General features: G+C 46.0%; 1 protein-coding gene across 3 annotated transcripts in view; it reads right to left on the bottom strand.

Annotated features, from left to right (window-relative positions):
- The window catches only part of RFX4 (regulatory factor X4), a 68,206-nt gene that overhangs the window by 42,859 nt on the left and 9,718 nt on the right, over positions 1-15,629 (bottom strand). For 2 of the 3 annotated variants that reach the window (XM_028746097.2, XM_028746095.2), the window contains exon 2: positions 400-486. In XM_028746097.2, coding sequence (XP_028601930.2) covers positions 400-486 — 87 coding nt within the window. Of the gene's footprint in view, positions 1-399; positions 487-7,195; positions 7,219-15,629 lie in introns of those variants that run through there. The other variant, XM_028746098.2, reaches the window with a different exon arrangement.

Below are 15,629 nucleotides of genomic sequence, written 5' to 3' on the forward strand. Positions count from 1 at the left end.
TATTCCCCTCTCAGGGCAACAATTGTCAGAGTGGTTTAACAATCAATCCCTCTTCACAGAAAACTCTGGGCACTGTTGCTCTGAGTAGGGAACAAGAGTTTCCTAACAATTATCAGTACCCTTAATAAACTACAACTCCCAAATTTTTGGGAGGGGGAAGCTTTGACTGTTTAAAGTGGCATTATAGTACATTAGATTAATGGTGTAAAACATGACTTAAGTCTTCCGGAGAACTCTGGCCTATAAACCGTTTAAATAAAATAATGCTGTGTTCTAGGTAGCAACACCAGTCATTTTATCCTAACTATGGCCCCAATCAGATGTATGGATGCAATTGGACACTACAGCTTTTGGGTCCTTTCTGGAGATACAAGTCTACTGAAAATGACATATACTTACTTTCATCATTAGAAACATTCCCCAGAGATGTATGACTGGAATAACGTTTGTTTTCACTTTCACTGAGACATCTTTCAATCCAACTCTCTGCAAAACAACAAAGAAGGTTTTTTGTTTTTTAAAAAAGACAGGATGTTTCCCATGAATGACAAACCTTTTCTTTCATTATTATACAATAAATAATGTTACCAGTTACAAACCAAACAAGTGTATGTGTATCAATAGTTTGCTCTTCCCATTCTTTGCCATTTTTCTAGAAACTCATGGTACCAAAACTCACCATGAACACCTCCCATGTTCCCTTAAAATGGCAATAGCGCCAACCTGAGAGGTGCCGGGACTGAGTTCCAGTGAGTTCTGGTGGGGGAAAAAAGCCCTGGCTCTTCCTCTCTTTTCCAATATGGGCCACAAAAGGTGAACTGAGGAGTCCAAAAGTCCCTCCTCAGATTACAATGAGGAACTGAACAAAACTGTAGGACTAGGTGCCAGCATTTGTAACTTATGTAACTATCCTGAGTCACAAATTCCCTATTTTTACAGTTTGAAATGACACTGTTTATTTGTGCAGATAATAAATACTTGTCACTCAGCAGAAGATTAATCATTTTTTGCCCTCTTAGAACCTGATATTACTGGATCACCTTTTCTACTTATTTGAGATATACCAAATGCTATTATACCGATGTTCAAGAGGGGTGCCATGCAAATTCTCTTAAGGAAAATCTCTGGTGTATATTTCACTTGGTGTATATATTTTAAAACACAGAGACTCTAGCACATGCCATTATTGGTATAAAACCACTTGCAACTAACCCTTCTCAGGGAGTTGTCAGAACTGTTAGGTTACTTAAAAGTTTCCACTTGGTAATATATGAACCAAGATTACTAGAAGGGTCTAAAAATAGAAAATTTCTATATTTCTCTCTGGAAATTGTTACAGTGCTTCAATATTAGCCTGCAAGTTAGAATCTGACAGGCACATGGTTCGAATCAAGACACCGTATTATTATAAAAGTCTGAAAATGGGATCTAACACTCCAGACATGACACTTACAAGTTTACCTCATAACAGAAGCCTGTGTTCCACCTCAGAAAAAGGAACAAGCTACACGCATGGGATAAAATGTTGGGCAGTGGGAAACTCCATCCCCCATCTCCATCTTTAATTAGGCTTATATGGGTAAATTGGGGGTGGCATGTCTCACAAACAGGCAGCCAGGAAGCACATGTTTTGCATGCAGACAGTTCCATGTTCAATCCTTGGTAGCCCCAGGCAGGACTGGAAATGTCCTCTGCTTAATGTCCCAGAAAACTGCTGCCACAGTCAGTGTGGGCAGTACTGAACTTGATGGACCCAGTTGTCTAACTCAGCCTAAGGCAGTTCCCAACACGTGCCTACGCTTGCAAAATGCAAGCTTTGTTTACCCATTTTCAGCCTCAATCCATCACTGACAGGAGATAGCAAAGTGGCTGGGCAACTTTCCAAAACAGACAGGAGGAAGCAAGAAACACAGACACTAGTAAATGAAAAAATTACTATCTTCAATACAAAGGCATGACATCCGGTCTACTTCCGCTCACCTCGTTGCAGGAGGGTTGCATTCTCATTAAAACCATCCAGTTAAAAAAAAGGGGGGGGGAGATAGCTCACTCACACATGTACACACACACACACTCACAAGATTGTGTACATGCACGCACACACACACACACACACACACACACACACTTGTGCGCACACACAGAGTTACATGACTAGGCAAAACTAAGTTCACCTTCATCATTAGAACATAAGCACTGCTTTGCTAGACCAGCCCAAGGTTAGAGAGTCCATCATTCCAGCCAGTCATTCACCTCTAGGCAGTTTGTAGGCAGGGCATGATAGTAATGGCTATTCCCAGTTATTTACTCCCGGCACCTGGCATTTAGGAGTACATTGCTTCCAGTCCTGCACTGCTGCTATGGGGCTGCAATCCTATTTAGCTACCATGACTAGCAGCTACTCTAGGTCCATTCTCTTCAAGAATTTGTTTGATCCTCTTTCAAACTGCCCATACCAGGGATTTGGAGAAACCATAGTTCCTAGTACAACAATAGTATAAGGGAGTTTCTTTTTAAGGGAGGGATTGTCACTCAGTAGGAGAGCACAAGCTTTGACTGGGGAGGGTTGCAACCACTAGTCTCCCCAGTTAAAAGGTACCGTAGAAGCAGGTGAAAGGGGGATCCTGTTCGAGCAGAGGGTACTGGGCTAAACGGACATACAGGCTGGCTAATTAATGGATCCATTTTGGAGCAAACCGGAGCAACACCAAAAACACCTTGATACAAAGCAGATTATCACTAATAAAGCTGGCATGCACTCCCATGGCCAGGGCCACAGTGGACCCCAGCATTTGTCTCAATGTGCTGCATGCTGACATTGGGCCTGATGGTGGTGGCTGGTGCCAGTTACCAACATCCCTTTAAATTTTTAAAATATGTTTTCGGGTGGCCAGCACTGTGAAGAGAAGCACTGGGCAAAGCAGCTGCATCTGAAGCTGCCACCATTTCGCCAGTATGCTTCTGGGCTCTGATGCAGCTCATTTTGGACAGGGGCAAGGTAGGATGGAGCTCCCCTTGGATCTGGTCCACTTTGAACAGCTGCTGGAGTAGTAAGTTCTTAGCTTCTTTTGGTTTGTATCTAGCCTGACTTGTAACCATAAGCAGCTCCACAGTGAGCTGTCTATGGTCCTGACCATCTGTGACCTTCTGCTGTCCTTGGCTAGTACACTTCTGCAGGCTCCAGCCTGGAATGGGACGTACCCCATTCCTATGCATACTTAGTGATGTCGGTGGGATTTAGCCGAGAGACGTACGCACATGTCATTCAACATCAAGGTGCAGTTATCTAGCCTGGGTGGTGGAAAGATATGGACAACACTCCATTCTAACTGAAGACTGCTTTTTTGGCTTTATTACAAGCCATAGTAAATTGCCGATGAAGTGACGTGAACAAGATGCTTTATCATTTTTGAAAAGACAGCCATTTTCAAAGGGCAAAACTCAACCTGAGAATCAGCAGAGCAAGTCTGTCTTTTTTTTAATTATTGTATACTACTTTGTCTATCACCTAGGCAATCAAATGGAAGATCTCCCCCCTTTCCAAGTATACAGCCTAGAAGGCCATGGCTGCCCATTTGCTTTTGACCACCTCTAAATTTCTGCCATGTCTGGTCTAACTATACTATCCTCCAAAAGATGGAAGGCTTCATCAGCTGGTTCCATCCAAAGGCCATGGATTGAAGTTACAAAAAGTTCAATTTCCCCTAGAATTCATAGCTTAGGTTCCCTCCCTCTACTACAAAAACTCCTTTTTATAATATTGATGAGCAGCAGTACCATATCCAATATGGTACTGGGACAAGAGCCCCAGTAAAGACAGAATGGACAGCTGCAGAGCTTAAGCACTGCACCTGATGAATTTCTCTCAGGGCATGGTGACAATGTCACATAGGAAGTCTCAGTCTCATATATGAAACCAACATATTCTTCCTTGGGTTCTAGCTCTGTTGCCTCTTCTTTCCTTCCCCCCAGCCAGCACATTATTCACTCTTCCACCCCCTGCTAATTATTGTCATGGTTGCCAAGGCTACAGGGTTAACTGCCACCTGTTAACTTCTTCTGTACATTGCCATGTTACGTTACATTACATTACAGAGCAGCACTCCAAATTTGGTTAAAGGCACAGGATTCCTCCACAGGCAAAATAGATCAACTCTTTTAAGGAAGCAGGAACAGTCCCAGAATGTTATTGTGAATGGGCTGGGTCACACACTATTTGTCACTGTCAGTAAACAAGGCCAAGGGGTTCGCTAGAGGTTCATGTGGTCTTTCTTTTCTCTGATGTGGGCATTACGCAGATCCTGGTTACAAAGCCAACTGGCACCATGGTTGCATGGGGACATAATTCAGACAAAGGCCACATTCAAACCATCCATTTAAAGAAGTATCATATCACTTTAAACAGTGATGTCTTCCCTCAAAGAATCCTGGGAGCTGTGGTTTGTTTAGGGTGCTGAGAATTGTTAGGAGACACTTATTCTCCTCAGAGAGGTACAATTCCCAGAGTTCCCTGTGAAAAAGGATTAATTGTTATACAGTGGAACCTCGGTTGTTGAACGTAATCAACTCTGGAAGACTGTTAAACTTTCAAAACGTTCAACAACCGAGGCGCAATTGCCAGTCAGTAAAATCCATTGAAAAAATGGAGAAATGTGCCTCAGAAGCCATTCGAATTCTGAGATGCATTCAAAAACAGAAGCATTCACTTCCAGGTTGTTGGCATTCGAAAGCCAAAACATTTGACATCCGAAGTGTTCGACAACCGAGGTTCCACCGTACCACTCTGGGAACTGTAATTCTCTGAGGGAAATAGGGGTCTCTCAGCATCCTTAACAAGCCACAGTTCTCAGGAGTCCTAGAAGAAGTTAGCAGGTCCCTGTAAATTCTACAGCAGCAGTGGGGAACCTCAGGCCCAAGAGCTGAATCTCCATGTCACACCCTGTTCCAGTACATGCTCTCTTTCCCCAAACTACACCAAAGCCTCCTGGTGCTTCTTGCCTGGGTGGAAGATGGAAAGACGTGTGTACAGTGTGGATGTCTGCAGAAGACTTTGATCTTTGTGTAGCTGAAATGTTGCTTACCATTCAAAGGTAAGAGCCACATAAATTTCACCACCCAGTTTTTGTCCCTGGCCTGTTCATCACTGGTATGCAGCCCCTAGGCGGCTTCCCAAGAAGGAATGAGGCCCTCAGACTGGGGAAAAAACCCATCCTGTTCTACAGAAATCAGTACAGCTCAGGCTGCCTGAGGCAACTGGCTGCAATCAGCACCCTGATGTGCCTTCTCATCATGCAGCACCACAAAACATTCCTGGCAGTGGCTTGGAGGTAGCAAGAAGTTCACTACTCTAGTAGTCAATGTGCACAACGAGCCGTTGCACACAAAAGGGTCATGATACGAAGCACCAACCACATAGGTGCTGTTCACAAGAAGATAAGAAGAGCTTGCAGGATTAGGATGGGCCAATGGCCCATCTAATCAAGCTCCCCTCACCCACCATTCTCACAGTGGCCAACCTGATGCCTATGGGAAACTCACAAGGAGGAGCTTTCTCATAAGAGCACTATTTCCTCCTGCAGTTTCCAGCAACTAGTAATGAGAAACCTGCTGCCTCTGACCTTGGGAGGCTGAACACAGCCATCAGGGTGAGCAGTCACTGATAACCTTCTCCTCCATGAATATGTCTTATCCTCTTTTAAAGCCATCTCAGTTGGTGGCTACCACTGCCTCTTGTGGGAGCTAATGCTGGCACCGTTTAATTATGTGCTATGGGAAGAAGTGCTTTTTTTGGTCTGACTCTTCCAAAATTCAGCTTCATCACATATCCCTGAGTTCTGGCGAGAGCGTTACAGCTGTATGACTTAGGGTGGGCTATAAAAATTATTCCAGGGAACATTCTGCTTCTGCTACACTTGCAGAGTTTTTAATCTGGTTATTTGATTGTAAAGAAAAACTTGGGCCCCCAATGTTTTCCTGCTAATAGATACAAAAGGATTCGTGCAAAAGTAATGATGCGTTTCTCTTTCTCTCTCCTCCTATCTCTCATTTTCTCTCCCCACCCCCCCGGCCCTTTGGCCCACCCTCCAAAAAGGCTCTGCGCTAACGTGTCTCAAAACTGTGGAGCTCAGTTCTCCTCTGATGGAAGTGGAAGACAGCCCTAGAGGACATAAAAGGGGGGAGGGGGGAGTCTTCTTACTCTTTTCCTTTAGATGCAACAAAACAAGCATCTAGTCTTGAATAATACTTGCCGCTGAATACAAAGTTGCTCAATAGATGGTCTGTGTACCAAGGCTCATAGTGGAAATGATCCAACAAAGAGAAGCGAGAGGTGAGCAGACTGGGCCACCCATGTGATTGAAATTCAGTTCCCCACATTGCCACCCAGCACTGAAAGCATTTTGTTGTCCTTACCATCATTCATATATATATGGTTTAAATTATGAGATGCCTGCTTATTGTCTCTGTCAGTCTGAGGACAGCAGTGCTGAGACAGAGTTTGCAAAACCCGGACATTCAATTGTCAGCCAAAACTTTCCATTGACAGAACTCCTGTTCCTTTTTAAAACGTGCAAAGCTTTTATTCTACATTAATGCAAAAGACTGTTTCTAAAAGCAAGCTGTTCATCCATGCGGGAGCAATGGGTGGAAGCAATTAAGGAAGAAGGTAATCAAACAAATCATAAAGGGGGGAAATCCTTGTTGCTTTACCTATTTTTTACCAGTTTAAACCTGGACGTAACAGCTAACAGTTTTGCACAGATATGTGCCATCCCAGAAAAGTGTGGGTGGGTGGGGGGATATTATAAGAGGTGATGCTGGTAAACGACAGCAACCCCCCTCCAAAAAAGCCCCAAACAACATGGATGAGTTTCTTAAATCAGAAAGTGCTTGAGCAAGGCTCTCATTCACATTGCAAAATAAATATTAATTCCGAGCATGCAGAGAGATGAATCCTAGAGATGACACCAGCAGAGTTCAGAACCAACCCTATCATTGGGCAAGGTGAAGTGGCTGCCTCAGGCAGCAGGTGCTACTATGTATGTGGCAGTGGGGGCAAGCAGCCATGCAAGCTCTTTCAGTTACTACTCTTGAGCCCCTCAGCCCCTCATCTCTGTTGGAGGACAGATCTGTGGGTGCCATGCAGCATCCCCATATCCCTAAGATAGACTGCAGCCCTCGAGTGCAGTGGCCCTACCTTTGGGAAGAGTGAGGCAACCACCCCAGGCAGCAGGGGCCAAGATGTGTGGGGTGTGGCAGCGAGGTGTTGTAGGCCAGAGCTGAGTGTACAACACAGCTAGCTTGTTTCTCTCAGGTGGGGTGGAGGATACTGTCTAGTGCTGGAATAAGACTTGACAGCCAGTCTGGTGAGCTTCTGGAAGGTGGGCCTCCACATTGTCCTTCACCTCAGGTGGCAAAATGCCTTAGGCCAGTTTTGGACATCACGATCCTCCTGCCGCAAGTGTTGACGCAAGAGTCAGCTGCCAGTCTGGTCAGCCTTCTCTAGGTGGGATGGGAGTGGGTTTGTCCTTTGGGATGGGAGTGGGTTTGTCAGGCAGGTTATGACTTTTCGATCTGCAGAACTTATGCTTGTCCAAGTGCCACACACTGCCCATTTGGCATCTGTAAGGAGTTGGTCCTTGTCAGGGACAGGCTAGATGACGAGGACTGGTGGAAGGTACCAGCTGGGGAACCCCCAAGGGAATCCCCCGAGGAGGAAGGCTCAGAGCCCGGGGACTGGTGGTGGGACACTGAGGAGAGGTCAGCGGGAGAAGGGTGGGAGAAATGGTTGGATGCTGAAGAAGCAACAGGCTCTAGTGAGCAAGATGAGCCTGTGACAGGGAGCAGCTCAGACTCAGAGGCTGAAGAAGAGGAGCGGGGGCAAGAGGCTGAGGGAGGATCCCAGGAGTCTGCCTCTCCTGTGGCGACAAGCTCCACTCCCGCCTTGACTCCAAGGACACACAGGGATTACAGGTGCCCTGACATAGTTTGAGGCTGCTTGGGAAACATCCTGCAGGGACCAAGATCTAGTGGAAAGCAGGAACCGTCAGTCCTGGCAGCTGCTTAATAGGGGCAAGTCTGGTCAGGAGGTATTGCTGAGCTGTATGCCGTTTTCTTGAATAAAGAATTAAGTACACTGCTGAACTTTGCATCTTGTGTGCTGACCTGCATCTGAACAACTGATAGTCTTTTGGTGTGGCAGCACTAATCCTCCCCAAGTACCCCAGGGAGGCAAACAGATACACAATTAAAAAACAAAAACTAAAGCAGTTTCATACTAAAACACTCACAAACCATTCTAAGAACAATTACACTTAAATACGGCTAAAACCAGTTACAGTTAAAAAGTATTCCACAACTGGGAACCACCACTGAAAAGGCCCTGTCGTGGGTCAGTGCCAGCCAGGCACCACCAACAAGGTGCCGCCTGCTGAGTTGCACAATGTATTAAACAACTTTGTTTTTAACTGTCTTGCTGGCAAAGCATTCTGGAAGCACATTACATAATCCTTTCTCCTTCTCTACCAAGGGGGAAACAATTGGTATTCAGGCAGATTTACACTAGTGAGATCTCCCACAACAGAAAGCTCATGTTCCCTTATGCATCCACACACAAAACATTAGAGAAGGGGTAGCTGAGGTGGAGCCCTCCAGACTACAACTCCCATCAGCTCCAGCCTGCATGACCGACGGTCAAGGATGATGGGAGTTGTAGTGCAACACTGGCTATCCTTGCATACACATATATTGGAAAGCAGTCCCTAAGTCTCAATTGCTGTAATTACCACCAATGACACTGCCTCCACCCCTTATTATCTATCAAATAACAAAACATCCATTATATCAACTTTCATCCCAGCTACCGTTTTAAAAGGCAGTTTACTCAGCTGCTCCGGATTTCAGTGTCAAAGCTGATGGTCTCTTCCATTCCAGTTACAATTCGGTACAGACGAATGGAAAGACAAGTGGGAAGCAGTCAGAGAATTAACAATACTTCACTGTTTGCACGGATGGGGGAAAGATTTTTAATTTAATGTACTATATTACTATATTCACTAATAGGGCTCCTCCCGAGGGTGCATTGCGACAGCTTTGAAACTACGAGTCAGCTTGTGCGTACCGGAAGCAGAGTGTGATCCAGAGGATCAAGACCTTCATCGCTGGATATGAAATTAGCTGAATTTAGCACAAGTTAAAGATATGCAGCTTGAACTGATGGATTAGTTAGCTGGCTGGGGTCAACCCGGGTCAGAAAGAACAAGTTCAGGCTATGCTTGCTTATTTTTAGAAGCTATTTTGGTTCTGGTGCGATTATGTAATATGGGATGGAGAGGGAAAAAAGGAATTTTAAAGAACTTGGAAGGATCTTCCTGTTCAGGATGGTCCATTCTCCATCATACCCAGTTTTCCATTTTCCTTCTTCTCAACAACCCACAAGCATTCCGTGCTCACTGAGCATGCTCAGTCCTCACTGGTGACCTTCTCTAAGGGTTACGGTAATTCATCCATGGGGCTTTCCCCTCTCTAAATCTCTCCCCCCCCCCCGCCGCAACTTCTGCAAACTTTGGAGCTTCCCCCAAAATTGAGGGTGCCCCCCTTTTGTATGGGTGGCCTGTTTTAGCTACATATTGAAAGGACCTTTTGCCGGCACCCCTTCAGCAGTGAAATACCTCACACAGCAAGACCCTTCTAGCACCTGCACTGAATATCTTTTCTTGGGCCAGTCCCAATATAACCTTATCTGCCCAGGCCTTTTAAATTACATCATGGCTACATACAGTTATAGGGACGCAGGTGGCGCTGTGGGTAAAAGCCTCAGCGCCTAGGGCTTGCTGATCGAAAGGTCGGCGGTTCGAATCCCTGCGGCGGGGTGCGCTCCCGTCGTTCGGTCCCAGCGCCTGCCAACCTAGCAGTTCGAAAGCACCCCCGGGTGCAAGTAGATAAATAGGGACCGCTTACAAGCGGGAAGGTAAATGGCGTTTCCGTGTGCGGCTCTGGCTCGCCAGAGCAGCGATGTCACGCTGGCCCCGTGACCCGGAAGTGTCTCCTGACAGCGCTGGCCCCCGGCCTCTTGAGTGAGATGGGCGCACAACCCCAGAGTCTGTCAAGACTGGCCCATACGGGCAGGGGTACCTTTACCTTTACATACAGTTATAGCTCTGTGGCTTTTAGTGTTCTGCATTCAAGTTTGTTGCTGCTGAGTTCCCTCTGTTCCTTAATTTGTGGTGCTGTGTGGGTTAGTTCGTCCCACTGCAATTTTGGTTGCTTTAACCCCTGTAAGTCACCTAGAGAACTTTGGTTGAAAAACGTTCTACAAATTGTAGAAATATATGTATTGCAGTGATTAACAAAACAGAAATTTTAAGTTTTTATGGCAAACATTTCGCCTTCTGCCTTCAGCAGCAGTAAAAAATTGTGCTGTTTCCAAGGTGGCACGTATTGAGCTCTGAGGATGGAATACTCAGAAGGCTTTCAGTCGCTAAAACTATACGATGCTGGTACATAGCTGTCAACTTTCAGATTTGAAAATAAGGGATCAGCAGCCTCGAAAATAAGGGATCAGCAGCCTCACTTGTCCCGGGGACAGTCTACAGGATATCTAACAATCCCGGGATAGCAGCGGGAAGCAGTAAAAAATGGCACTGGAATAAGGGAATTTCCCGCAAAAAAAGGGAAGGTTGACAGCTATGTGCTGGTATTGTACTCTAGGTCGAGGCTACATGGTGTTAAATGTGTCCAGCAGGTACATATTCTCCAGGGGGTGCATGTGAAAATCTAAGCAACTGTCGGCGCCACAAAAAAAGGCCATTTCACAGAAGAAAAGCTGACAATACTTAGAACCCCATAACCAATAACAAGCAATGCACCTATCTCACACACAGAACCAGAAAACAAATAAACCTCAGACAAAAAAAGCAGGTAATCATTGCAATCATACAAACCCTGTAAAGTCAAGTATGTGGGCATATGTCGGCAAGTCCCATCCCCAACCTCTAACTTTCTGTCTAGTCACTACACATGACCCAACTGAACTGTACATAATTACATGTGGTTGGGAACATTCCTCCAAGTGTACTCACTGCATGCACATTTACCTTGTGAATAGTGTTATCATAAAGCACATCATTTCACTAGCAAATAGCCTCCCCTACCAAGCTGCTTCTTTTCCTTTTATTGGTTCAGCTTGTCTGGGTTGCCTCTTATTTTTACATTCAGTCCACAAAATAAAATAAAACTGAACATTCCTCCCAACCTTTTGAATAGTTGAACGTATTCTTGGCCTAAAGCAAAAGCTCTGAGGGTAAGTTGGCCTGTGATCTGAACATACTTTGAACTATTCATATTCGGTCTGTCTATCTATCTATTTCTAACCCACCATCTATCTTCAATCAATGGTCTGCAGGTGTACACCCCCCCCCTAAAAAAGCAGCAGTCTTAAAACATCAGGCAAATCACAGTTCAGGTTCAACATTATCAACATTACCCCAAAGCCTGAATCAACAGCCTGGTTTCAACCTGACACTGGAAACAAAGATATTATCAGGGCCAGGTGGACCTCAGAGGGAAGGGCATTCCACAACTGGGGTGCCACCACAGAGAAGACCCTCAGTGAAGACATGGAAGGCTGACATGGTACAAAATCAACTCAGATTTAAAATATGTGGTTGAGTGAATGGGAGAGGCCGTGGCTTAGTAGCAGAGCACATGCTGGGCATGCTGAAGAGCCTTGGCTCAGTCCCAGGGTTTCCATTGGACAGGATTAGGTAGCAGTTAATGAGAAAGATCCCTCTCCGCCCAAGACCCTAGAGACCTCCTGCTGACTGGGACAGCGATTGTTGGATTGATGGACAAATAGTCTGGACTTAGCATAAGGCAGCTTCTTATGTTCCTTCAAAACACTGAAAGCCAGCTTGTAAACTTCACATTTGGGCAGAGTTGTCCTCCCAGTACTGGCTTTGCTGCAGCTTTCCTGAATAAGGTTGGTGCTGGGTAGGATTGCAGCATGGTTGGGGCTGTGTCGATAGACTAGTGGGAGCACCAGTTTGACTGTGCTGGTACACCTGTGTGGCCCCAGCCTTGTTGTGGTCCTGTCCCAGCCTAGTCCTGTCCAGGTAAGCTGTGGTGATACTGCTGTCCCAATTATATTCTACTTTACATGTCAAAAGAATATTGCGCTTAAATGGTTCTAAAGGAGTCTTGCACAACTTATGACCCACAGTGCTGAGCATAATCAGTCACTAATCAGGTTTGGAATATGGACATAAAACCATAAGGAAAGCCCTCCTGGATCAGGCCAATGGCCCATCTAGTCCAGCATCCGGTTCTCACAGTGGCCAACCAAGGTGCCTGTGGGAAACCCGCAAACAGGACCTCAGCATCTTCTCACTAGCAATTCCCAACAACTCTGATATAACGTCTCAAACAAGTATACTACTTCTCCATCAGAGACTATAACCTCCTTGCCCATTTTTAATGCCTGCAAAGAGTTGGGGTGGTGGTGTTGCTAAGCACATGGGAGGCTATGATATGGCGGGTTGGCTACGCAAAAATGTAGGCCTCAGACCTATCTGCACTCTAGATTTAAAGCAGCATCAAACCACTTTAAGCAGTCATAGCTTTCCCCAGAGAATCCTGAGAATTGTACCGTATTTTTTGCTCTGTAAGACGCACCAGACCATAAGACGCACCTAGTTTTTGGAGGAGGAAAACAAGAAAAAAAATATTCTGAACCCCAGAAGCCAGAACAGCAAGAGGGATCTGGCTTCTGTGATAGCCTCTTGCTGTTCTGGCTTATGGGACTGCCGCGCACAGCCTCTCCTGGACAGCAGGATAAAGGCTCCCCCTGCCCAGAAGAGGCTGTGCGCGGCTAAGCCAGAAGCCAGGACAGCAAGTGGGATCACAGCACAGCTGGCTTATGGGAAAGCCGCGCACAGTCTCTCCCGGGCAGCAGGAGGAAGGCTCCCCCAAGAGCCGCGCTCCCTTTAAAGAGCGAGAGGAGTGTGTGTGCAGCTCTTGGGGGCTTTTCCCCTAGGAGGGAGAAGGGCAGCCCTTTCCCTTCCTTGGGGAAAAGCCCCCATGCTCCACATGGCTCTTTAAAGGGAGCGCTGAGCAGCGCCTCCCGCCTGAATTCGCTCCATAAGACGCACACACATTTCCCCTTACTTTTTAGGAGGGGAAAAGTGTGTCTTATAGAGCGAAAAATACAGTACTTTGTTCTTTGGTGCTGAGAGTTGCTAGGAGGCCCTTATTCGCCTCCCAGACCTGCAACTCTCAGAGCGGTTTAATAATCGACCCCTCTTCCCAGAGAACCCTGGGACCTGTTGCTCTGTGAGAGGAATGGGCAGCTCACAACCATTAAAAAACTACAGTTCCCAGAATTCTTCATGAGAAGCCATGACTTTTCAAAGTGGTATGATCCTCTTTCAATGTACGGGTGCAGATGGTGCACTCATGTGTTCTAAACAAACAGAGGATTTGTTCCACTCGACATGGGAATGTAAGTTTTGCTTGCTATATCGGTAGGACAACGTAGGGAAGCTGCCTTATGCCCCGTCGGATGCTTAAATTATCCATCTAACCCAGAATTGTCTACTCTGACTGACAACAGGTCTCCAGCACTGGCCTTACATATCACCTGCTGCAAGAGATACTAGAGAATGGGACTTTTCACATGCAAAACATGCTCCATCACTAAGTTCTGGTCCCCTTTGCTAACCTATAAATAAAAACTACAACACATCATTCACCTGTTCATTTCTCAACTTTGTAAACACCAGTATCAGAATGGCTATTAAAGTATCCGATGATGCTTCCTCCCCAAAATGCTTGCTTTCCAACTCCAGTATTTTCAGCAGAAGCATCATTTATTTTCAGCAATGAAAATTGCAGCTCTGTGAGGAGTCTCTCAACTCCCTTCGTGAACTTGCCAGAATTCCTGGGGGTGAAAGCCATGCCTGTTAAAGCGGTACAAGAGCACTTTAAACACACAGTATGGATGTGACCCTGTTCAGCACTCTGCCACCCAACAGCTGCTTTGCACCATCTCCGAAAGAAGCATGTGACATTTGAAGGGGATCCAAGGTGCCACAAAGACTTTTAAGGAGGTCAAGGATTCGCTTTCCACTAGCCAGGTTCTAAGTCCCTTTGATTCAGAGAGGCCAACAATTGTCACTACAGATGCACATGGGACGGCCTTGGCACTGCCCGGACACAGCTCAACAAACGGGCAAAAGATCACTGCTCTCTTTGCCTCCCGAGTTCCTGACTGACTTCAAAACATAGTATTGAAAGGAAGCGTTTAGCGCTGGCGCCATTAAGGCCAACTTTGTCCCAGTAATGTCACGAGCGTGGCTTGTTTTAAATGCAGAAGTAGCAGTCCCATCCTATGAGTGTCTACCTCGAAAGGGTTTGCTCTCAGGTCCGTGTGTACAGGATTGCTGCCTGAGGGCCTGTGTGTGTGTGTGTGTGTGTGTGTGTGTGTGTGTGTGTGTGTGTTGTCCCTCCGCCTTACACTGCTCTTTCTTTTCGGGCTTCTTTCAGTGCTACCCTGATCAAAGGGAACCCCATTAAGCGTTTCAGAGCAACCAATGTGCTCCCATGAAAGGAGCTTTGGAACATCAAACCAGGGCCATGAGAATGAATGAAAAGAAATGAGCTACACCAGTAATAATTTGGCCTGGGTGAATATTGCTCTCTCTCTCTCTCTCTCTGAGGTGGCCGGAGGGATGCTGCTGGTCCCCTCCCAAGTTTGTTTGGACAGGACTGTTAATGAGTGATTAAGAATGATTTGTTGGGAGCTGTTCTGCGGGGTTTCCTTTCCCTTCTCTTCTGGATGGTTTTTATTTCACAGCAAGCTGCAGGGGCTCCCTCATTGTCCGAGGAAGGAGGGCAACGCATGCTCCATTGGATCCCTGCTCTCCACCTCCCTCCTTCCCCCTTTGTTGTGGGCTCATGGCCTCTCTTCGGGTGCCCCCTGCTTCCAATCGCTGCTTAAAGCACAACTGCAAACTCATAATATTTTGCTTTCTTTCCTCCCACAATTACAAGCAGCTATTTCCCTGGGCACCCTTCTACCTCACTCCGAAAACACGTCTCCCTGCAATCACCATGGAGATGTCACTACTAGGAGCAAGTCTGTGGCTATGAAAACCTGCTAGTAGTTACTCTTCCTTGCAAACTTTTCTCACTTGGTCAGGGTATAGGTAGCACTCTGACTAAGGACGGACATCAGACTTGAATAGTGCTTCTCTATGTCCCCTATCATGTCAATATTTTTGAAGCCCTCTGAGATCTAGCTATACAGAGGTCTTGGGGGAAAGATCCAACATATATTGGGCCCCATCTGCACTATACATTTAAAGCAGTAAAATACCACTTTAAACAGTCATGACTTCCCCCAGAGAATCTTGGGAACTGTAGTTTGTTGAGAGTTGTTAAGAGACCCCTGTTCCTCTTCCAGGGCTACAGCTTCCAGAGTGGCTTAACAATCAATCCCTCTTCCCAGGGAATTTTGGGAATTGTACAATCTGCCAGATGGAAGATGGCCCAAAGTGGTTGCATGAACTGGATCCTTGTTTCAATCAAATCTAGGCTGGTTAGTTGTGCCAATATTTTGCTAGAACAGGAATCGA

The sequence above is a fragment of the Podarcis muralis genome, chromosome 10 (assembly GCF_964188315.1).
Source record: "Podarcis muralis chromosome 10, rPodMur119.hap1.1, whole genome shotgun sequence".
Classification (NCBI taxonomy): domain Eukaryota; kingdom Metazoa; phylum Chordata; class Lepidosauria; order Squamata; family Lacertidae; genus Podarcis; species Podarcis muralis.